The 23,589-nt window shown below is 46.5% G+C and overlaps 1 protein-coding gene across 2 annotated transcripts; it reads left to right on the top strand.

Moving 5' to 3' along the window:
* The first annotated feature begins 4,403 nt into the window (after positions 1-4,403).
* Positions 4,404-23,091, top strand: DDX23 (DEAD-box helicase 23). 2 transcript variants are annotated; one of them, XM_083427422.1, is made up of 17 exons: positions 4,404-4,520; positions 6,585-6,781; positions 9,930-10,040; positions 10,708-10,810; positions 11,266-11,331; positions 11,543-11,681; positions 12,042-12,175; positions 13,307-13,419; positions 13,791-13,934; positions 15,218-15,443; positions 15,811-15,956; positions 17,688-17,865; positions 18,379-18,621; positions 19,613-19,764; positions 20,596-20,704; positions 21,217-21,391; positions 22,119-23,091. In XM_083427422.1, the coding sequence occupies exons 2-17, from the start codon at positions 6,585-6,587 to the stop codon at positions 22,340-22,342; spliced, it is 2,460 nt and encodes an 819-aa protein (XP_083283548.1). In that variant the 5' UTR covers positions 4,404-4,520; the 3' UTR covers positions 22,343-23,091. The 2 variants fall into 2 exon arrangements, with proteins under 2 accessions (XP_083283548.1, XP_083283547.1); XM_083427421.1 differs by lacking the exon at positions 4,404-4,520 and adding an exon at positions 4,598-4,733.
* Positions 23,092-23,589: the final 498 nt, after the last annotated feature.

Here is a 23,589-nt window from a genome sequence, read left to right as displayed (position 1 = left end):
GCTATTCTGCAGACAGTGGCACACCCATATAAGTTGTGATCTTGCTGTTACTGCCTGGCTGTGCTTGTGTTGCAACTGCAGCTGTTGGGGAAATGGGCAGGATTCCTACCAGAGTCTCCTGAATTCCAGCTTTCCTCAAAAGGATTGAAGAGTCCTAGCCCTCCTTATGATGCCCTACCCAATGTCTGTTAAAACTGCATATCTACAGTTAGAGTACCTGAACAAGAGTACATTTGAATAGCTTGACACTTGCAGAGTTGTGTTTCACTTGCTGATCCTTATTTGCTTAGTTTTTACATGTTTTAGCCTGTTTACAGCAAGCTTTAAGCATTTTGCTTTCCAAGTGGTTGGTTCATGAATATCCTGTAGCAACCTAATTCTGTTACAGGGATAAAAATTACTGAAATCCAAAGCCCTAAGTAATCCCTTGGGTAGACCTGGCAGAGATCCTTCCTTCAGAGAGAGGGAGAAATGGTGGCAGAAGGGAGGATAGACATCCCACTCCAGCTCTCTTGGCCCAGGGTTCTTCCACATATCTTAGTTTTACTCTGCAATGCTGTAGCCAAGCAAGATCTCATGCTGTGCTGGACTTTACCCTCTCGGCAAATAGAGGCCTACTATCACATCCGGCATACTAATTCTCTTAGTTGCAACAGCGATAATGCAAGAGTGAACTATGTCATCAGAAAGAGGACTCACAGCTTCTACAGGTGTGCATTTTCTTAGCTGCTGAGGTGAAAGGTCCCTGGTTTTCATTTTTGCTTCTAACAGTAATGATGGTTTTTGGTTCAACTGAAAGGACTAGCTAGTCGGTAATGGGAAAGACTGTGACCGCAGTGAGTCACTGTTGGTTTGAACAGACAATACTCAGAATGCTGGACTAGCTAAGCCTTGGGACTGATCCAGCAGGGTGAGAAAACAGGCTGACCTGGGGTATGGCAAAGTTAGCTAGACCACGACAAGTGTGTACTCAGAAGCTCAGGCTGCAACAACTGAACCTCATCCCATAAAACAGCACTCTGGAAGGCTCCCTATGCCCTGTCCCAACCATGGCATCAAGCTCTGAGTTGAGTGACTTCCTCTCGCACTGCGCTGCAAATCCATCATGGCTGGCCTCCCAAGATTCTGATATCCCTGCCTGTTCTGCTGGATGGCACTATGTAATGTGGATGTAATGGAATAAGTTTTATATGTTGGCATCACTGCCATACATTAGCTTTAAGCTGTGTTCTGTCAACTTCACTACAGGACCTGCACCACCTGTCATATTTATTTCATTGACCACAGAAAACGAGGGAGCCAGCTAGGCTCCACAGTGCTAGAGAAGGGATTTAGGAGCAACTGTGTAGATGGCCCCTCTCCATGTTGCAATTCTGGTGTGTCAAGTCATGTCAACTGGAATGACAGAAATGTAGAGTTGGAAGTCCCAAGGGTCATCTAGTCCAACTCCATCTCAGCTAAAGCATCCATGACTGATGGTCATCCAGCCTCTGTTTGAAAACCTCCAATAAAGGAGGGTCCACCACCTTACGAGGAAGACCATTCCGCTGTCAAACAGCTTTTGCTGTCACAAAGTTCTTCCTGGTATTTAGTCAGAATCTCTTTTTGTGTGTGTGTAACTTTAATCCATTGGTTTGGGTCTACCCTCCAGAGAAGGGGAAACAAGTTTGCTCCAGCTTCCATGTGACAGCAGTTTAGATATTTGAAAATGGCTATCCTCTCTTAGTCTTCTCTACCAGGCTAAACAGCCCCAGCTCCCTCAACCATTCCTCATAAGACTTTGTTTCCAAATCCCTTATCATCTTGGTCACCCTCCTTCGCACATGTCAATAATCTTAAAACTGCCCAGAACTGGACACAGCACTCCAGGTGTGGTCTGACCAAGGCAGAATAGAGCAGTACTATTGCTTCCATTGAACATGCCCATCTCAAGCATTCAGGAATATTAAATGACCCCCCTAACACCACAAGAGAGAATAACAGCCACTGCAAATCCAAACCTCACCAGGAAGTGATATATACATAATGGTGGGGTGACCTGTAGTCCTCACTTTTTACCAGATCATTCCCAGCTCCTCCTCCAGTAGCATCTCTAGAGATGTATAGGCCTGGTGGGGGGAGAATCTTAGGAAAAAATGTGGAATTCCCCCCCCTCAGTTCCCCCCTCCCTCCCCAGGCCTTCACATCTCTAACCACCACCAAGACTACCTGCGTCAGCTCAGGAAGGAAGGCTGTTGAGCAGCAGAGCAGATCCATAGCTGTCAATGTTTCCCTTTTTTAAAGGGAAGTTCCCTTATTCCTAATAGGATTCCTCACAAGAAAAGGGAAAAGTTGACATCTATGACCAGATCCCTGTTCGGTCTCTGATCCAGTGTCAAGAAAAAACACCCAATTCCAGCTTCCAGACACATCCTAGTTAGATAGAATTCCTATGAACGAAGGCAACCTGCATCCAGTTTTGGGCTTTCAAATTTATGCTAAAATTGGTGCCCTCCCACCTCTCTCGTGCTCTGTTCTACAGCATTGTTGTGGCACACTGGTCACACTACCCTAAAACTGCCTCTGCACCCCCAGTGTTGGCTTCTTCAAGTATCGGGACGGAGGGAGGGTGAGCAAACTGGGTCAGATCAAGCCTGCCCAGCCCATCCACACAGGTGATACATGCCAGGTGAGCCACCTCATCTACAGTCAAACTGGGAGTGAGAGTTGTTTGCATTTTGGACTGACTTGGCTTCTAACAACAGCAGGTGAGAGTTGGCAGGTTGGCATGTCATCCCAAATCTTGTCAGGTGAGGAATGGCCCTGAAGAGGCAACCGCCTTAATACATTGGATACTCCTGCCCTTCACTGGCCATCTGCCATCCCCCAGCGCCATAACACTCCGTGCCTCTTAGAGGCCCCCACGTTCTCCCTCCACTCAAACACAACCTCCACAAGCAGAAATGCTTTCTAATGCCAGCCCTTCAACCAGCTGAGAAGCCAGCAAACCTCCAAGAATGAAATTAATCATGGTGGCACACAAGAGTTTGTGGTGTGCCGTGTTTTTATTGCTTTTTTTGTTCTCCTTTATGCTGACAGGCATCTTGTGAATCCTTAAAAATTTAAAGGAGAAAATATGGGGAAACTTCCAATAAACAAATAAATAAATAAATTTGAACCCGCTGGTGCCCGTAACTTTGATACAGGCTGGGTGCGCCCTCTAATGCCTGCTGCACCAACCTGCAGCTACAAATCAATTGGAACTCCCAATCAAAGATGGCACCTCGGGTTGGCTGGCTAATTCAAACCTTTTAACCTATCATTCCATATAGTTAAAGCTATGGTTTTCCCAGTAGTGATGTATGGAAGTGAGAGCAGGACCATAAAGAAGGCTGATCGCCGAAGAATTGATGCTTTTGAATTATGGTGCTGGAGGAGACTCTTGAGAGTCCCATGGACTGCAAGAAGATCAAACCTATCCATTCTGAAGGAACTCAGCCCTGAGTGCTCACTGGAAGGACAGATCCTGAAGCTGAGGCTCCAATGCCACCTCATGAGAAGAGAAGACTCCCTGGAAAAGACCCTGATGTTGGGAAAGATGGAGGGCACAAGGAGAAGGGGACGACGGAGGACGAGATGGTTGGACAGTGTTCTCGAAGCTACAAACATGAGTTTGACCAAACTGTGGGAGGCAGTGGAAGACAGGAGTGCCTGGAGTGCTCTGGTCCAGGGGGTCACGAAGAGGTGGACACGACTAAACAACAACCTATCATTCAAGTCAATTTCAAACATAACTACGAATTCACAATAAAAATCAAACCAGCAAGTAGTCAAAGTGGTGATTCGGGTTTGTTTGGCTTTTGCACTGGCTGGTGGGGTGTTTTGGGGGGTTGTACTTGTGGTTTTGCGGGGGAGGAGGCAGGGTTGGCCCCATTTTGGCACCTGGGAGAACCACAAAAGGCAACCCCTTCCTTCCCACCAGGGGAAAAGGGGTGAGCGAAGATCCGCATCAGGAACAACGGTGTGAACGCAGGGCGGCGGTGCCTTTGCGGGGGGCCGCTCCAGCAAGTTCCTTCGCAGGAAACCCGCCTCCATCCCCTCTCATGAAGGCTCGTCTGACCGAAGTCCCACGGAGCCAGCAAAACAACATTTCCCAGTAGCCCCCATGGGGGAAGGCGGCGTTAATCTTCCGTCAAGGCGCCGAAACGCCCTCTGGGAAATGTAGTTTTCTTTACTTACGTTCCGTTTAGAACGCACAGGCTGCGTACCCCGAGAAGCTTATTTGCCGGGCGAACAGAGCGCCTTCCGGGTGTGGTGCATGCTGGGATTTTTTTCTTTTTTTTTTCTCTCCCTGCCTGGCGGTTTCCGTGGGAAATGTAGTCCTAAGCCTGGGCACTGAGGCGGGAGGGATAGCCCGAGTGGACTTGCTTTCCCATGATGCTCCTCGGCAAACCCGGTGTTGTGACCGGAATCAGCTTCAGTAAGATGGCGGCGATGTTGGCGGCGCAGTGAGTTGCTGGTAACGTCGGGAAGGGCTACAGGTGAGGCGCACCCGCTTGTCCCCCGGCCACCGTCGGTGTTTCCAGCGACTGCAGATAGGGAAGGCTATCCAAGAAGAAGGGCTGGAGGCAAAAGGGCTGCTGGCTTCAGGTCAGCGGTAGTTGCGGGCGCCTCGCGGCGGCGTCGCTTCCCTCGCCTTGGTTTGTTTCCAGACGCTCAGCCCTGACGGGGATGGTGCCAGAATAAACACAGAGGTTTGTGCACCCGGGTTCGTGGGAGGAAGAGACGTTGTCGTTGTTTGTTTGTTAAATTTGTATCCTACTTTTCCTCCCCATTTTTTCCTCACAACAACCCTGGGAGGTAGGCTAGGCCGAGAGTGTGAGACTTGGCCCAAGGTCACCCAGGGAGCTTCATCACCAAGTGGGGATTTGAACTCTGGCCTCCTAGGACCCAGTCTGGCACTCTAACCCAGGCATAGGCAAACTCCGGCCCTCCAGATGTTTGGTACTACAATTCCCATCATCCCTAGCTAACAGGACCAGTGGTCAGGGATGATGGGAATTGTAGTCCCAAACATCTGGAGGGCCGGAGTTGGCCTATGCCTGCTCTAACCACTACCCCACATTGGCTCCCATGCAGAGCGGGACATTTCTAGCCTGACCTGAGCTCCACTGTCTTACCTTCTACTACAACACCAAACCTGCTCCAGCTCAAAGAACAAGTTTCTCCCTCCAGCTTTAGGGAGTGAGCTTGGTGAAAGAATTCGAGAAGAGTGAAGTCTTGATTGTTCTGTTGAAGTTTGTGCTGAAATAACTGTGATTGTCATTGTGCATCCCATGCCACTTTTTCCAACAATTTTTTTTATTTTATCCTCTTTTTATGTTAAAATATGTTTTATTTGTTACAATTTATTATATCCCACTTTTTTTTCCAAAGAGCTCATAGTAGTAAGCCTCTCCCAGCTTTTATCTTCACAACCACTCTGTGCATGACTGAGGGGAGATATGATCCCAGGTCTCCCTTTTTCATCAGTCAGACACTTTTGCTGCTATACCTTACAGTCATAGAACCAGCATGTGGCTCATCGGCTGCAAGAACTGCATGTTCATGTGAACATGCAGCATGCACCTGATCATGACTTTTTATCATGCCTATATGCAGAAGAACTACTTGTTGTTGGACATGATGATTTTGTGTGTGTGTGTGCATGCTTTTTTCCACTACCAGTCTGCAGTAGATGAATTCGAAACAATTGCTCATTGGCAGACTTTAATTTATTTCAGTCTATGTGACATTTATAAATTTGTCCCGTGTAAGGAAATGGTTGCTTATGCATAAGGGCATGGGCGAAAGTTTATTACAGGGTCAAGCAAGAAGCGTTGCTTGGAGCATGAACAGCGCGTGAACAGCTCATGCTATTTCAATGATTGGTCCACGTAGCATAGCCTGAGGGTGGCATGATGCCCAGGTATGGTACTGTCTTTGCCGGTTGATACAATGTTGTATGCTTTTACTGTACAAAATAAATGTGGGCAGCAGCTCCTGAGGCTGTGAGATTTCTTCAATCCATCTTGGTGTGAGACTGATTTATTGCTGATGACGAGCAGGTCCTCGTCAGTCCTGATCAATTTTTGGACTTCTCCTCTAAAAACAGGCCAGCTGTGTTAAAACTGGTAGCAATAGCCTGTTTAATCAGTATTTATTTATTCTAAGAGGACCATGCTGAGAATGGAGTAGAAGGCAATATGCCAAGACTGCCACCTTCTCAAAATAGCCTGCCAGCAAATCCTCTTTCAGAGATGCCATCCCCTACACAGATTCCTTTTTCGTGTCCAAATCAGTAACTGGGAGGGGTTCAGTTTGCATTTCTCTTGGGAATGAGGGGCTCCAACTGTTGGTCCCTCACCAACTTCCACACCTTGAAAACTTTCTCAGGATTTAATGAATGACATGATTGGTGTATAATGCGAGGAGTGAGATTTCAGATTCTTAATTAAGCTATATCCACATAGAGTTGTTGCAATTCCATACTGAAGCAGGTTTCCAATCCCCCTTCCTAATAACTTCTGTATATTAATACCATCAACAAAACTTTTTTAATCCAGATGGCTGGGGAAACTGTTGAAAAGAGAGAGAGAGATTCTTCACCCGTCAAGGAAGAGCGGAGACGCTCACGTTCAGCTGAACGAGAGCGAGACAGGAAAGGCTCCCCCGTCACAAAGGACAGGAAGAGGCACCGCTCCCGTGAGAGGAGGAGAGGCAGTCGATCAAGATCCCGATCCAGGTCCAAATCGACTGAGAGGTAAGGCCAGATTATAGGTCAATTTGGTTTGCTGCAAGGATGATGAAGGTTAGTCAGCCTTGAGTGTCTTAAGTAGGACTCAATTTCTTGACTTTAAGAAAGCCAACTTCATAAAACTTAGGGAAGTGCTGGGTGAGATCCCATGGACAGTAATACTAAAAGGAAAGGGAGTTCATGATGGCTGGGAGTTTGTTAAGAGGGAGATAGTAAAAGCACAACTTCAGGCAATACCAATGAGACGGAAACATGGAAGGTGCCTAAAGAAGCCACGGGTGGCTATCTAAAGAACTTTTAACTGAGTTAAGATTAAAAAAGGATGTGTACAAAAAATGGAAAAGGGGGGAAACCACCAAAGAGGAATTCAAACAAATAGCCAGCACGTGTAGACACAAAGTCAGAAAAGCTAAAGCACAGAATGAACTCAGGCTTGCTAGAGAGGTTAAAAGCAACAAAAAAGGCTTTTATGGGTATGTTCGTAGCAAAAGGAAGAACAAAGAAACAGTGGGGTCACTCAGAGGAGAAGATGGTGAAATGCAAACAGGGGACACAGAAAGGGCTGAACTCCTCAATGCCTTCTTTGCCTCAGTCTTCTCCGATAAAGAAAACAATGCCCGACCTGAAGAATTTGGAGCAAATGATTCAGTAGAGAAAACACAGCCCAGAATAACTAAGGAGATAGTACAAGAATACTTGGCTAGTTTAGATGTATTCAAGTCTCCAGGGCCAGATGAACTGCATCCAAGAGTATTAAAAGAACTGGCAGATGTGATCTCAGAACCACTGGCAATCATCTTTGAGAATTCCTGGAGAACAGGCGAAGTCCCAGCAGACTGGAGGAGGGCAAATGTTGTCCCTATTTTCAAAAAGGGGAAAAGAGAGGACCCAAATAATTACCGCCCAGTCAGTCTGACATCAATACCAGGGAAGATTCTGGAGCAGATCATTAAGCAAACAATCTGTGAGCACCTAGAAAGGAATGCTGTGATCACCAATAGTCAGCATGGATTTCTGAAAAATAAGTCATGTCAGACGAACCTGATCTCATTTTTTGACAGAATTACAAGCCTGGTAGATGAAGGGAACGCAGTGGATGTAGCCTACCTTGATTTCAGCAAGGCATTTGACAAGGTGCCCCATGATATTCTTGTAAAGAAGCTGGTAAAATGCGGTCTTGACTATGCTACCAATCAGTGGATTTGTAACTGGCTGACTGACCGGACCCAAAGGGTGCTCATCAATGGTTCCTCTTCATCCTGGAGAAGAGTGACTAGTGGGGTGCCACAGGGTTCTGTCTTGGGCCCGGTCTTATTCAACATCTTTATCAACGACTTGGATGATGGACTCAAGGGCATCCTGATCAAATTTGCAGATGACACCAAACTGGGAGGGGTGGCTAACACCGCAGAGGACAGGATCACACTTCAAAACGACCTTGACAGATTAGAGAACTGGGCCAAAACAAACAAGATGAATTTTAACAGGGAGAAATGTAAAGTATTGCACTTGGGTAAAAAAAATGAGAGGCACAAATACAAGATGGGAGACACCTGGCTTGAGAGCAGTACATGTGAAAAGGATCTAGGAGTCTCGGTTGACCACAAACTTGACATGAGCCAACAGTGTGACGCGGCAGCTAAAAAAGCCAATGCAATTCTGGGCTGCATCAATAGGAGTATAGCATCTAGATCAAGGGAAGTTATAGTGCCACTGTATTCTGCTCTGGTCAGACCTCACCTGGAGTACTGTGTCCAGTTCTGGGCACCACAGTTCAAGAAGGACACTGACAAACTGGAACGTGTCCAGAGGAGGGCAACCAAAATGGTCAAAGGCCTGGAAACGATGCCTTATGAGGAACGGCTAAGGGAGCTGGGCATGTTTAGCCTGGAGAAGAGGAGGTTAAGGGGGGATATGATAGCCATGTTCAAATATATAAAAGGATGTCACATAGAGGAGGGAGAAAGGTTGTTTTCTGCTGCTCCAGAGAAGCGGACACGGAGCAATGGATCCAAACTACAAGAAAGAAGATTCCACCTAAACATTAGGAAGAACTTCCTGACAGTAAGAGCTGTTCGACAGTGGAATTTGCTGCCAAGGAGTGTGGTGGAGTCTCCTTCTTTGGAGGTCTTTAAGCAGAGGCTTGACAACCATATGTCAGGAGTGCTCTGATGGTGTTTCCTGCTTGGCAGGGGGTTGGACTCGATGGCCCTTGTGGTCTCTTCCAACTCTATGATTCTATGATTCTAAGTAAGCAGGGAATGCTGTTAGCTTCAGCTGTTTTTATTTGGCTATTAGTAGGATTCAGCAATCGAGCACTGAACTAGATTTTGGACTCAAACCAATGATTTACCGAGGTAGCATCCAGTTTCTCAGAGCAGTTACTTTCAAAGGCTTTGGGGGTGCACTTAGTAACAGAGTCACAATCTCTTCCCAACAGGAATGGTGCTTACATAAGTTTAAGGACACCCAGTGCATGTCCTTTGTGGACATACTGTTCTGCATCCCTTGTTACACTGGGGTTAGGTAGTCAGTATTGTTGGTTTTGAAATCAAAAATGGGTACAAAGTTTTCCTAAACTACACTGATAGAGCTTGGTTTCTAAGACCTGCAAACACTCTGCATGCTAAACAGATTACAGTGTGTCACTTTACTTTATATAACGCATCTGCTTTCTTTGGGGAAGGGAGCTTGTGAGACTATGCAAGTTATTGAAGCCCAACCAATGAAAATGTTGCTCTGTCCTAATTCTCTCCTGAATTTGAGCTGTGGCTAATCTTTTTTTTTTCCTTTTCATTTTTAAGAAAGAAAATGGAGGTTCTTATGATGCTCTGTGCCAAATTCAGCACTTCTGAGGCACTGTTGCAGAGTTACATCCACTCAGTCTTGATTACATTTATTGTCAATTTCTATGCCTTTCTAGGTCTGCTGTACAGATAAACCACAGCTGTACCCTGTATATATAAAGGCTGAGTTGATGGGTGTGAGCAAAACATAAAGGGACTATATTTGTTGGAGGATGCTAATTTAATTTGGTGGGATTGAACAGTTTCTACAGTTGGTTGGTTGATTTCTATTGATTCAGGTTTCTACGGTCTGATGGAAGGGGTGTGCATTGAAATCAGTTATTCACATGTAAACCATTTGTTTGTAGAGAGCGGCGATATAAAGAGCGGGAGCGAGACAAAGAGCGGGAGCGCAGCAAGAAGGACCGGGATCGTGATAAAGATGGGCACCGGAGGGACAAGGACCGTAAACGGTCCAGGTAAAACACTGTTTCCTAGACGATGAAAGCAGTTACTTCTGAGGTGTCGCAGCTGTTGTGGAATATATCATTGCTTCATGGGTTGCTGGGGTGGAAACATGATGAAAAAGATACCTACAATTTCACCATTTTAGCTTTATGTTTGAATTTAAAGAGAAGTTTCATCTAAATTCTTGGGTTAACAGGTTACTATTATGGGAATTGGGCTCAAGGTACAATACCTAGGTTGTTGTTGAAAGGCAATAGCATCTACCATGAGTGACTGGTGCTGAGGATTTGTTCAATAGATTTATTTAGATTTGGATATCTTTAAATATTTATAATCCATACTTTCATGAAGTAGATCAGAATGGTGAGTAACATACCAAATATAATAAAACCAGTAAAGTAGTCCATAAAAATATGATTAAAAACATCAGCAGATACTAGTTGGTTAAAAAGAGAAATTCATATTTCAAAGGCCTGTCTAAATAATTGAAGACGTCTAAAAGAAGGCAGGGGAAGTTCCTGCTGAACCTCTACTGGTAGGGAGTTCCACAGGGCAGGGCTTGCCACGCTAAAGGGATGGTCCCTCGTTGAGGCCAGCTGAACCTGAGGGACTGAACCTAGATCCCCCCAGTGAAATGCGGTAACCCCAACTCCTGACTCTTCTATCCCTCTGACACAGGAGCTCCTCTCCAAGTCGGAACAAAGACTCCAAATCCAGGAAAGACAGAGATTCTCGCAGAGGAGATGATGATGATGATGATTCATTGTCAAAGAAGGAGAAGGTAACTGCATGTGCCTTCTAGATGTCCAGTGCTTGTTCAGTTCTCTGTAACGTGTAGGGTTAAGCTGGGCGGGTTTGAATTCCCCACAGCACCAAGTCCATGTATATTTTTCAAAGTGTGTTTCTAGGATGGCATAGATAAGAACCTTTTGTTGGTTGAAAGGCCTTATACTATAAATCTCTGGCATGTTTCTGTTCTCTACTTCTTTATACAGTATCTCTGGAAAGTGAGATGAAAGGGCAGCTCTTCTCAATTAATCAGGCTACTTAAAAACAGTTTTTCACATTCTCTTTCAGCCTTGCTACTTTGGAACTTTATAGCATAGCACTTTTCCCGTGCAACCAAAAGTATAGACCCCACAGCTTCAGTGATAGCAATTCCTACTTTTTGGGTTTCTCTCTCCCACCCCACTCACCTCCACGCCTGATTTTAACGTGCGCTTATTTTGTTCACAGGCCCAGCCACTTTCTCTGGAGGAGCTGCTGGCCAAGAAGAAAGCTGAGGAAGAGGCTGAAGCCAAGGTAAGAGCATCGGGCATGCCTCCACTTTCTTCTTACCCACCTACCAATTCTATTTTTGCCCGGGTGACACCAGCAGGTGGGTGTATTGGATTACAGTTAGCTGTGTGTGTCTAAAGCTGTGCTTTGCTTCCTGGCATCTTCAGCAATTCTTGATGAGGGAAGTACACAGGGTTTCCTTGCACGCTCAACATCTTGCTCTGATTTCTTGCAGCCAAAGTTCCTTTCCAAGGCAGAGCGAGAGGCCGAGGCCTTGAAGCGCCGGCAGCAGGAGGTGGAGGAGCGGCAGCGGCTCATAGAAGAGGAGAGGAAAAAGAGAAAACATTTCCAAGAAATGGGGAGGAAGATGCTAGGTAAGGATTACCTCCCAGGAGATCGTCAGGTACAGTGGTACCTCGGAAGTTGAACGGAATCTGTTCCAGAAGTCCGTTCAACTTCCAAGATGTTTGGAAACCAAGGCACGGCTTCCGATTGGCTGCAGGAAGCTCCTGCAGCCAATCGGAAGCCGCGTCGGACATTCGGGTTCCAAGGAACATTCACAAACCGGAACACTCACTTCCAGGTTTGTGGCGTTCCGGTGCCAAAATGCTCGACTCGCAAGGCATTCAGGATCCAAGGTGCAACTGTATTCAGCTTCAGGGGCATGATGTGATTCCCTGCTCTGAGCTTGTGTCCTGATGCCCCATTTCCTGACATTCTGCCATTTACTACAGAAGACCCCCAGGAGAGGGAGCGGCGTGAGCGGAGAGAGCGCATGGAACGAGAGACCAATGGCAATGAAGATGAGGAAGGGCGGCAGAAAATCCGTGAGGAGAAAGATAAGAGTAAGGAACTTCATGCCATCAAGGTAATGCTCGGCCATTTCATTTTCTCTCTGTAAGAAGCATGGAGATGAGGATTAATGGGTTTCAGCAAGGGGACTGGGATAGGAGAGTGTCTTTGATGTGCATCCAAGTGGCTGAAGTTGAATTCATTGATCAATTTAATGCAATCATACCAGTTTTTTGAGTGAATCATCACAGTTTTCTATGTCCTGAAAAATATATTACTGGTGTGGGTTGATTGTCACAGTAGACCCACTCACAAAATCAACCTGACAGTGCCAACGTATTTTTAAACCTCCCAAAAAGCCAGCTTTAGAAAATGGTCCGTAAAATTGTTTGATCACTTTTCATCACTCATTTCTTGTCCTTTACATGACTTCATAACCTTAAGGCTAGGCTACTGTAATGACTTTTCTTTGGGGGTTCCTGAGTTTTTGAAATGTAGACCTGAAGAAGAAAGTAACAGCTCTGTTCTTAACAGGAACACATCTTCAGACACAGCTGTTTGGAGTTTTCAGCATTGGAATAAAAGGCTTTTTTCCCCTTTGCTTTGCTGCGGCAAAACTGGGCTGAGATCAGAGCCTATGCAAATTCATTCTTCCTGCTTTTTCCTGGGTTCCCAAGGTCCAATGACAATACACATGTTTTCTGGGCTGGAATGAAAAGGATGATCTGGATATGAGCCCAAGTGAGCAAAAAGCTGATTTGGGAACCAATGCAGAGTCTGAACTGTTAGCCAGGGTGTCCCTAGTTCAAAGTGCACTTCTGTCACTACAGGGCCTTAGGGAAACTCTTGTCTTGTCAGCCTCAGGCACTTATCAGAAATATGAGGAATAATAATACTGACCCACCTTACAGGGCTTATATATGAAAGGTCTGGAAAGCTTAGAAAGAGCAGCATACGTGTTTATTGTAATTTTGATCCAACCAGTGTGTGTATTGGATTATAGCAAGCTTTAGGGTATATTTTGCTCCTTAGCGTGTTCAGCAACAATCCTTGTCTCTTCACGGTCAGTCTGAATTCTTGCAAAGGGAGGCACATAGAGTTTCCTTGGAAACTTCTTTTCTGTTTCATTGGGAAATGTTGCCTTGTTTTTCCTTTGGAAAAGTCTGAGAGGGCATGAACTGAAAAAATAAATACCATCTCCCTTTAGGAGCGGTACTTGGGTGGGGTCAAGAAGCGGAGACGTACTCGGCATCTGAATGACCGCAAATTTGTCTTTGAGTGGGATGCTTCCGAAGACACTTCCATTGACTACAATCCCCTGTGAGTATTGCTGTGGGAGGCGGGTTCCGTATGTCAGAATAGAGAGACTGGTGTCCGCAGAGACACATACCTATCCTTGCTCCTGGGAAGAATCTGAAAATCCCATTTCCTCCTTAGCTGACACAAATGAGCCAGGAATATTCTCAGCCCTGTGAGAGGGGGATGACTAGAGGTCTGGAATTTGGGATTTGTAAAAAAAAACCTACATCCTTGTACCCTAAAAATACAAATTCTCACATGGCAGTGAGTTGTGCAAATTGAGTGGGCTTGTGGGAAAAATGGAGATGGGGTTCTGGGAATTCCTAACCAGATTCTAACCACCTACGGTTTGGAGTGTATACAGTACCATTTGACATTCTGTTCAACAACAGGTACAAGGAGCGACATCAGGTTCAGCTGCTGGGACGTGGCTTCATTGCTGGCATTGACTTGAAACAGCAGAAGCGGGAGCAGTCGCGTTTTTATGGAGACCTGATGGAGAAGCGGCGCACGCTGGAGGAGAAAGAGCAAGAGGAGTAAGTTACATCCAGGGCGGGAGGGAGGCAGGTGTTGGTGTTTCAAAGTTTATGATGACATTTCCCCATCTGATGAGGGAACAGTTAACTTTTGTGGTTTTGCTGGATGTTGGTGTTCGGGTGGATATGGGAAGACATTCTGTGCTTTCATCACATGTACAAGGATTGGTGGGGTGTTTTTTTTCCAATTCAACCAACCAAAACTCTCTGACAGGGAAAGTCCAACTCTAAGAGTTCATTGTGAGGAGTGTAAATCATGAAAATTGTTCAAATTATACGCATACACTATTCATAGATCAAATCCATTGTTGGGTTTTGTAGCCACACATGCCATTCAGCATCTACAGAAGTAATGAATAGGTTACTTGAGCCAGCTTGTGCTCATCAGTTTACTTTTCTGGCTGCAGTTTATGCCTTTAGCAGTGGGGCTTGCAAAACCTCGCCACGGTGGCAAAAAGTGGCGGCAGTCTGCAAGTTCTCCTGGCGGTAGTAGGAGGCTGTGGCAGAAGCTGCGGCAGCCTGCCTCAGTGAGGCCTTACTGCTGCCCCTGCAAGGCAACCATTACTGCCACTGCTATGACAAGGCCTTGCATGCTGCCACCACTTCTGCCCCCCGGTCATTGCTGATTCTACTGCTGCCACTGCTGCTGCCTAGTGGGCATGCTGGCAGTCTGGCATTCCCAGATTATTTGTATTCCCTATGACTCATTGCCGTACTGTGGATTGTCCTGAATACCACCATTTGGTAGCCAAGCCCAAAACTAAAAGTCCTGTTTGGATGCATTTTGCCTAGACTGCTGATTAAAGTGACCATGAGGTGATTGATAATATCGTCATTTATCAGTTTTAGACCCCTAAGTGGCAGCAGTTGCCAGGACATTGTCATTTTCGCCTTTGCGTAGTTCCATGCTTATTTCAGACATTGTGGTAGATTGTGATGTTTTGCTGGTGATAACATTGCAATGTTTAGCTGGGGATACATTGCGATGTTGAAAACCAGATATCGCCTAATCCTCGCACATACTGTGATTTGTGATATATTGCTAGGTAAAATATTATGAAACAGTTATCATGATGTGAAGGTCTAACCAGTTTTGGACGATATCTCAATATATCGCCCAGTCCTATTCCTGGCATAGTTAATAGGTTGCAGTAAGCAACCTTTGTGCAAACGTGGGCAAATAAGAGCTGCCCTCTTCCAGTTTGCTGGGTTTTTCTTTGCTTTTGTCTTCTACCATTTTCGCCTACCTATTCTGACCCTTTTGGGATCTTCCTTCTTGGCAGGGCACGCCTGCGAAAGCTGCGTAAAAAGGAGGCCAAGCAGCGCTGGGATGACAGGCATTGGTCTCAAAAGAAACTGGATGAGATGACAGACAGGGACTGGCGTATCTTCCGGGAGGACTACAGCATCACCACCAAAGGAGGCAAGATCCCCAACCCTATTCGTTCCTGGAAAGACTCTTCGCTGCCCCCTCACATCTTGGAGGTCATTGACAAATGCGGCTACAAGGTGAGATGCAGGTCACTTCATAAAGATGGATTGGCCCTTCTGTTAACCATTGAAACTTCAGTTTATTTTGAGAGACTGTATAGTGTATATTTTAAATCCTGTTTTAAAGTATAAAAGTATATATTTTAAAATGATCATTTTTTAAAAAATGATCATTTAGTTTATGGGGGTGGGTGTTGTTGAACAGGGACTGAGCATCATGGCTTCTGGAGATCAGCTTTGTTCTTGAAAGGACATATTGTTTTGGATGTTGTTGAGGGCTAAGAGTCAGGATTCCTGGTTCTGTTGCTGACTGCTTGAATTCCCTTTGATTCCTCCCAAGAAGTCTAGTGCTTTCCTGATAGGTTTTATGCCCCGTTTTCCACAGGAACCAACTCCTATTCAGCGTCAAGCCATTCCTATTGGTCTGCAGAACCGTGACATCATTGGCGTGGCAGAAACTGGCAGTGGTAAAACCGCTGCCTTCCTTATCCCATTGCTGGTGTGGATCACAACACTTCCCAAGATTGACAGGTGAGGGAGGGAGTGATGGGTGCTGCGGCAGGTTAGGCCTCTTTTCCAGAGGGGGAAAAAATGAAATGGACATTTGAGGGTCCTGGTTTGGGTCTGGGTCCAATGCTCACATGCAAATGATTCTTCAGCACCACGGTTTGCACTGGTGCTCTCAACAGCCAGGCATTCTTCTGTGAGGGAGTGATATTTATCTAATACCACACATCAAGTACAGTGGTACCTTGGTTCTTGAACTTAATCCGTTCCAGGAGTCCGTTCAACTCCCGAAACCATTCGAAAACCAAGGCGCGGCTTCCGATTGGCTGCAGGAGCTTCCTGCACTCAATTGGAAGCCGCATTGGGTGTTCGGCTTCCAAAAAGCATTCACAAACCGGAACACTTACTTCCAGGTTTGCGGAATTCAGGAGCCGATTTGTTCGGGAACCAAGGTACCACTGTAATCTGTTTGGGAAGCCTTTGTAATCCCCCTAATATTTCAGTAACTTTTGGTGGCAAAGCTCAGAATTGTGCTAGTCACTGCTCACCCCTGCTTTTGTGTGTACGTGAGAATGAGTGAGAGGTGGGGAGATGAGGATTTTTCTCCCATGGTAAAGCCATTGTTTCCAGGTGTGCAGCTTTGAGTGAGCAGGACCACAGTCATGGCCTGATAACAAACATAAGAATTGCTTTGCTCACATTGACAGAAAAAAGTCCATCTTGTCCAGCAATGCTGTTTCCATCAGTGGCTACCCAGAGACTTCTGGGAAGCTCACAAACTAACCATGCTGGAGATAAGCCAAATCACCATGGATAGATGGCTCCCGCCCCCCCCCCCCCGCCCCCGTGTGCACTGCAGGGACCTCCTTGCAGCTTTTGTTGTGCTCAGGCTGTGTAAAGACCTGAATGGCTGGTGTCAACTTATGAACATAGAAAACTGCCTTGTTCGGAGTCAAACCATTGGTCCATCTACCTCAGCATTGTCTACACTGACTGGCAGTGGCTCTCCAGGGTTTCAGGCAGGTTCCTGTCCCAGCCCTACCTGGAGATGCCAGGTATCAAACCTGGGACCTTCTGCATGCAAGGCGTGTGCTGTACCGCTAAGCCAGGGGTAGGCAACCTAAGGCCCATGGGCCACAAGCAGCCCATGGGGGTCGTTTAACCGGCCCACGAGCCACCCCCAAACCAAGCCTCCCACTTGGCGATTCCCCACACGCTGCCCTAAACCGACGCAGTGCAGTGTGGGGACTCGCTTTCGCTGTGCCGAAAATCGTGTCTGCACAGACGGAGGCACCAGAAATCGCGTCTGCACAGACGCCGGAAATTGAGGGTGAGCATGCAATCCGGCCCATGGAGGGATCTCCACTGGAGTGAACCGGCCCAGGCGAGGTAAACCTTGCCAACCCCTGCACTAAGCGATGACCCTTCCCCAGAAACCGTGGCTTCTAGGTGAGCTTGAAATAATCTGGTTCAGATGGAACCCATTTACTTCACTGGGTTGACACTTGGGGGGGGGGCTTGTTTCCCCTCCTCCGAAAACAATCACATAGCGCCCACCCTTACTTAATTTTGTTTCAGTGGTAGTCAGTAGATCGAGATCACAAATGTATACATTTCTCACAGGCCAATCTAGCAGGCGGAAACCTGGGCCCTTCTCTGGTTGGGAGCCTGCCTTTGTGCGAAGTCTTGTAGGCCAGAGAGGGATGGTTTCACACTGTCTGCTTCTGCTCAGCTTGTGTTTTTTGTTCACTGTAGGATTGAGGAGTCGGATCAGGGACCCTATGCCGTCATCCTGGCTCCCACCCGTGAGCTGGCCCAGCAGATTGAGGAAGAGACCATCAAATTTGGAAAGCCCCTGGGCATCCGCACAGTGGCTGTTATTGGTGGCATCTCGCGTGAGGATCAAGGCTTCCGCCTGCGCATGGGTTGTGAGGTGAGAGGGGCACCCTTCTGCTTTAAAAGTTAGGGTGGGTGGTCTGTAAGGGCCGCAGTCAATGCTGCTGCTGCAGACACAACCAACTTCTCATCCTGCAATGGAGCTGCTTCTTCCTCTACTATATCCCCCTGCACACCCTCAAAATCAGCTCCAGAGGGTAGGGGGAGACGTTAGAGTAGATTTTAGGGGCACCCAGTGGGAGGAGAGGAAATGGAAATCCTGTTGTACCAGCAGAACACTCTTGGCATATTGTTGGTTACAACCCTAAATGTTCACTTTGTGCATTAGCACAGTGCTCCTGTGAGTGATAAATGATGACACCCATTCATAGCTTAATATCCTCTTAACATCATGGCCTGGCTCACCTTCCTTGCCTGGATAGTACATTGGGAAATGTTGCACTGTTTCTTGAGTTCATCAGGGAAGGATGGGGAAAAGCTGTATGGACACAGGTTGCAAGGGTCATTTCCACCTCCATGTATCTGCTCTCTCTCTCGCTGAATGCCACAGATTGTTATTGCTACACCGGGCCGTCTGATTGACGTTTTGGAGAACCGTTACCTGGTGCTGAGCCGCTGCACCTATGTAGTACTGGATGAGGCTGACCGCATGATTGACATGGGCTTCGAGCCCGATGTGCAGAAGATCCTGGAGCACATACCTGTCACTAACCAGAAACCAGATACGGACGAGGCTGAAGACCCTGAAAAGATGTTGGCCAACTTCGAGTTGGGCAAGCACAAATATCGGCAGGTTAGTAGGGTTTGGATGCCTTGCTGTCACATCTGGTGTATTAACTTGTAAAAAGTAAAGCACTGGGGTTCAAGTCCACCATTGAGTTCCACCCTTTGACCCAAACACCCTTCCTTTAATCTGACCTGGTTAGCAATGTTTTTAAATTCACATGAGAAATAAGGCACTTTTTTTGAAGGGATGGAGGGTGTGGTTGGTGGCTGCTTATGGGCAGGGAGATGCTTTTATCTGAAAACTGTTTCTTAGGAAACCATGTTCATTCCAGAGGGCAGTAGCCTACTAAACAGCACAAAGACTTTTAGTTGTTCAATAGAGCTTCCCTGTCTGCACCTCTCTCCCCATATGCCCCCTGTGTGCCCTGTAAATTTGTTCTGGGGGTTACCTCTATCCTCCAGAGCTGATTTACAGGGAGTGTAGGGAGAGGAGAGGGCCCTGAGACCTTCAGGTATAGGGCTGTATATTAATAATAATAATAATAATAATAGTCCTTGTGCTAATGGAACTGATCACTTGGGTTCCACCCAGAGTTCAGATTCATAGGCACAAAAGATGAGGCGGTTAAGAGGATGGTTGATGTTAGTGGCCGTTCCCTTTTCCGTGGAACATACTGAGTGTGCTTTGAGAGGGAGCGAGGCAGAACAAGGAGAACATTTAAGCTTGGGCACCATTCACAGTAAAAAAAAAACAACTTACCAGCCAGAAATGGTAAAATGGTAGGATTAGATGCCCTTTGCAGGGTGAAGGGTTCATTGATTTCCTTTATTTCTAGCTAAAATACCTCAAATGGAAGTGTGGAGACTTGTTTTAGCTATGATTGGAGGTAACTCTCTTAATAAAAGAGCTCTCTTTGCACATAATTTCCTGCAATGTGATATTTGTGAAAATGCATCCCTCCTCTTTTCTGCTTAAATTGGAGGAGTTCCATTATGTGGGAGGAGAGGCAGACTGCCTTGCACTCATGCTCTCTCTTCTCCCCCCCCCCCCCCCGCAGACTGTGATGTTCACAGCCACCATGCCCCCTGCTGTGGAGCGCCTGGCCCGCAGTTACCTGCGCCGCCCAGCGGTGGTCTACATTGGCTCTGCTGGCAAGCCGCATGAGCGTGTGGAGCAGAAGGTCTTCCTCATGTCAGAGTCGGAGAAGAGGTAACCGCTGGTGTGGGAAGTTGCGTCAAGGGGCTTGGGTTGCCTAGTTCAAACGAGGTAATGGGAGCCTTTGAGGGCTCTGTGCCGAGGCAATTCACATCCATTTTATGCTTTATCTTCGCTCCTTCCAAAGTGTGGCATAAGCACATTTCTGGCTATGAAGTAAAGCCTCAACCCAAACATGGGGCTTCTGCCGTAATGTAATTTCCAGAGAAGGGCTACGTGGAATGAGCCAGCATTCCTCATGACTTGAACCATGAAACGGTTCCCACATCACTCAAGCAGAGTGGGTGGAGGTCCAAAGGAACCATGTACCCTCCTGTCGGGAAACTGAAAATCCCAGTGACTTAAAACATGTGGAGAGAAACATGGTCTTGCAATTACCTGTGGGGTGGGATCAGTGGGTCAGGATAACAACCAGTGCATCCTTTCCTTGGTGTGAGTGCAGAAAAGAGAATGTGGCATGTGGCTTAGAGTTGCGGAGGAACCCCAGAATATCATTCAGTCCAGCCCCCCCCCCCCAATATGCTTACTTGAATCTGGGTGCACATTTTAGTTACGTGTTACAAGTTCTAGCCCTCCTTTCTGCCAAGGAGCTCAAGGCTGTACACATGGTTTCCCCTGCCCAGTGTTATTAGTGTTGTTTCTGGATGTCATGGTACTGAACTGTTCCAAATGATAATACAGAGATGAGGCGTGTCTTTGGCACGGACGGTTAGAGATGTGTGCCGGAGGGCAGGGGTGCAACGTAACATTTCTGCTGAACAGATTACATCTTCAGACCCCACCAATGTGCCTCACCTGTTTGCTTCTCTCCTTTCCCCTGTACAGGAAGAAACTGCTGAACATTTTGGAGCAGGGCTTTGACCCACCCATCATCATCTTTGTGAACCAGAAGAAGGGCTGTGATGTGCTGGCTAAATCCCTGGAGAAGATGGGGGTAAGTGGTAATCTCAGGAACTGTAAGTTCAAGAACTGCAGGTCCTGTGTCAAAGTATTTGAGGCCCATGTGAGATTAGCCAGCCCATCTTTGAGGCTCCCAGAATTGGCGTCCTTGTGTCCTTTGTCAAACTTCAGGAAGATACATAGGTGTTTCCTCTCACACTATCAGCAAATTATCAGAATAATGTGGTGTGGCTGTTGAGCTTATGGCAGCTGGTAAGACATTTTCTGGCTGATTGCTGAGCCCTGAATTGGCAGAATTCAATGCTCATTCTTGGTCTGGCAGTTGCCATCCCCACAAGCCCCTTGCAAGGTAATCCAACATCTCTTGGTATTCACTAGGAATGTCTGGGAATGATGGAGCACTCTGCCCCAGTGTCTCCTCTTGAAACACTTGGCTGTCTTTGTCTCTGGAGGAATTGTTGCTTGTTCATTGCCTTCTTGTCACTGTCCTCATTGCCCAAACAAACATATGGCTTAATGTAACCCGTTGCTTTCCCATCTCTGCAGTACAATGCCTGTACCCTTCATGGCGGCAAAGGTCAGGAGCAGCGAGAGTTTGCCCTCTCCAACTTGAAGGCTGGTGCCAAGGATATTCTGGTGGCTACAGATGTGGCTGGACGTGGTATCGACATCCATGATGTGTCCATGGTGGTGAACTATGACATGGCCAAGAACATTGAAGGTGAGCTGTCCAGTGCTCTCTGCCTTTCTATAGAGATCTTCTGGGCGCTTCCTGGGTCTTAGAACAGAAAACTCTGTGTCTGTGAGGCATGGCTTCAGCAATTTGGGCCACCGAACGGGAGAGGCGGGGTGGCCGTGGTTGGAATGCTGTGCTGCTGAAGTCACAAAGTTGATGTAGGTCCTTCTAATTTCATGTCTGGGAGTTGGCAGTGTGTAGTCACAAAGTGCACAAGTTAGAAAGTCTGAGTCAAATCTTGTCTCTGCTGCTTTGGGCAAGCCCTTCTGCCTTAGCCTCCTCTGCAATGTGGAGTTGTTAGTGATGGCCTACCTTTTTCTAGGACTGTTGTAAGGATTAATGTGATGTATGAAGGGCTTTGAACACTGAAATTCTATACTAATACCTCATCTTCATTTTCGTCTTTAATGGCTTTTCTGTAACTGTTAAGAGGTGATAGATTCAGGCAGGTAGTTGTGTTGATCTGATGCAGTAGAAATATATTTTAAAAAATTTAAAATTGTCCAGTAGCACCTTAGAGACCAACTAAGTTTGTTCTTGGTATGAGCTTTCGTGTGTGTGTGTGTGTGTGTGTGTGTGTGTGTGTTTGTGTTTCTGTTAAGGAGTGGTCAGTCTCTGTCCTTGACCCTGTAGTATGAGCCATCATTTAGATTTTCCATCCAGCACCAAAGGTTAGCCGCGTTTTAACACCTTCCTTCCTCCTTGCTTACAGATTATATTCACCGCATTGGCCGAACAGGACGAGCTGGCAAGAGTGGTGTAGCCATCTCTTTTGTCACCAAGGAGGACTCTGCTGTCTTCTATGACCTTAAGCAGGCTATCCTTGAGAGTCCGGTGTCTTCATGCCCTCCAGAACTGGCCAACCACCCAGATGCACAGCACAAGCCGGGAACCATCCTTACCAAGAAGCGGCGGGAAGAGACTATCTTTGCCTGAGTCCTGTAGGGTTGCTATTCAAGAGGCCCGTCTGTGATTGCAGCCAGGGGACACTCTGGGCCACTGCCTGGAGCCTGGAGCAGACTGATAGAGTGAGAGCCTCCTGGTGAAATGGCTCTTTCTGGCCCACTTGCCTAGACCTTAAAGAGGCAGTGGCTTTTAATGTGCTTCCCCCTTCCCCTTCAAAAGTAGTAGGTACACCCCTTGAGCCATTGATGTGACACCCAGCAAAGAATTCAGGACCAAAGAATGAAGACTTCAATCTAAAAAGTTATAATGTCTCCTTGGGAATCCTCAGCTAGACAATTCTCCCTACTTCCTTTTTCCTGGAGCCTTGTTTTACATTTGAGTTGGGAAGCTGAGATAGGCCAGGCCTGCAGACTCACCTTGCTGATTTGTGCCACTTGGTGGCTTTAAGCCTGCCACCTCCTCTACTCCATGATCAAGCGAGACTCTGAGGTTTTTTCTGACTTTTTTGGGGAGGTGGGGTGATACAACTTGTGGCACCCTGGCTGGGATGCTGCAGGGCCCTCCTTTTTTTCTCTGGTGAGAACATCACCCTGTTTCCAGTACCATGTTTCAGGGTGGTAATTTCATGAGGAAGGGTGGGGTGAATTTCTTAACAAAACTTGATTTATTCAGAGGTTAGTACTGGCTACTTTCAATAGAAGGGGACAGGTGATGTACAGAAAGACATTCATATTTTTCAATGATGTTTCTGTGCTTCTATAAATCCATGTGAAATGTTACTCAGGTCTGTCTCTTCCTTTACTCCTCCCTTTTCACAGATGCAAGTTCAAACTGTGTCTCCTCTGTAGAACTTGTATTCCTCTGTGTCCTGCTTCTGTGCCTTTTAAATGTAGCAATTGCCCTTACAAGCTATTTTTGAGACTATGAGCTAGGAGCAAGATAACCAGTTTTGCACTACTGATATAGTAAATCTTGTGTGTGTGAGGACAGTAGCAGTAGTTGGAACAAAGCAGTGTTTGAAGATGACAGCTGGAGGTCTAGAATAAAAGGGCAACTTATTTTTGTTAAAAACAAAATGTGTAGAAATTGTTTGTTCTTTATGTCCCTAACCCAAAAGGTTGATGGCATGTTGGACTTAAAACAAACAAAATATTTCTAGCTCAATATCCTCTACACTGCTCTCCAGGGGTTTCAAACAGAAGCCTTTTCTTGTCCTATCTGAAGATGCCTGGGATAAAACCTGGCATGTCTTGATGTTACTGCTGAATGTCTCATCA

Source organism: Podarcis tiliguerta, assembly GCF_965153285.1.
Source record: "Podarcis tiliguerta genome assembly, chromosome: 2".
Classification (NCBI taxonomy): domain Eukaryota; kingdom Metazoa; phylum Chordata; class Lepidosauria; order Squamata; family Lacertidae; genus Podarcis; species Podarcis tiliguerta.
This window is presented reverse-complemented; position numbering and strand designations above follow the sequence as displayed.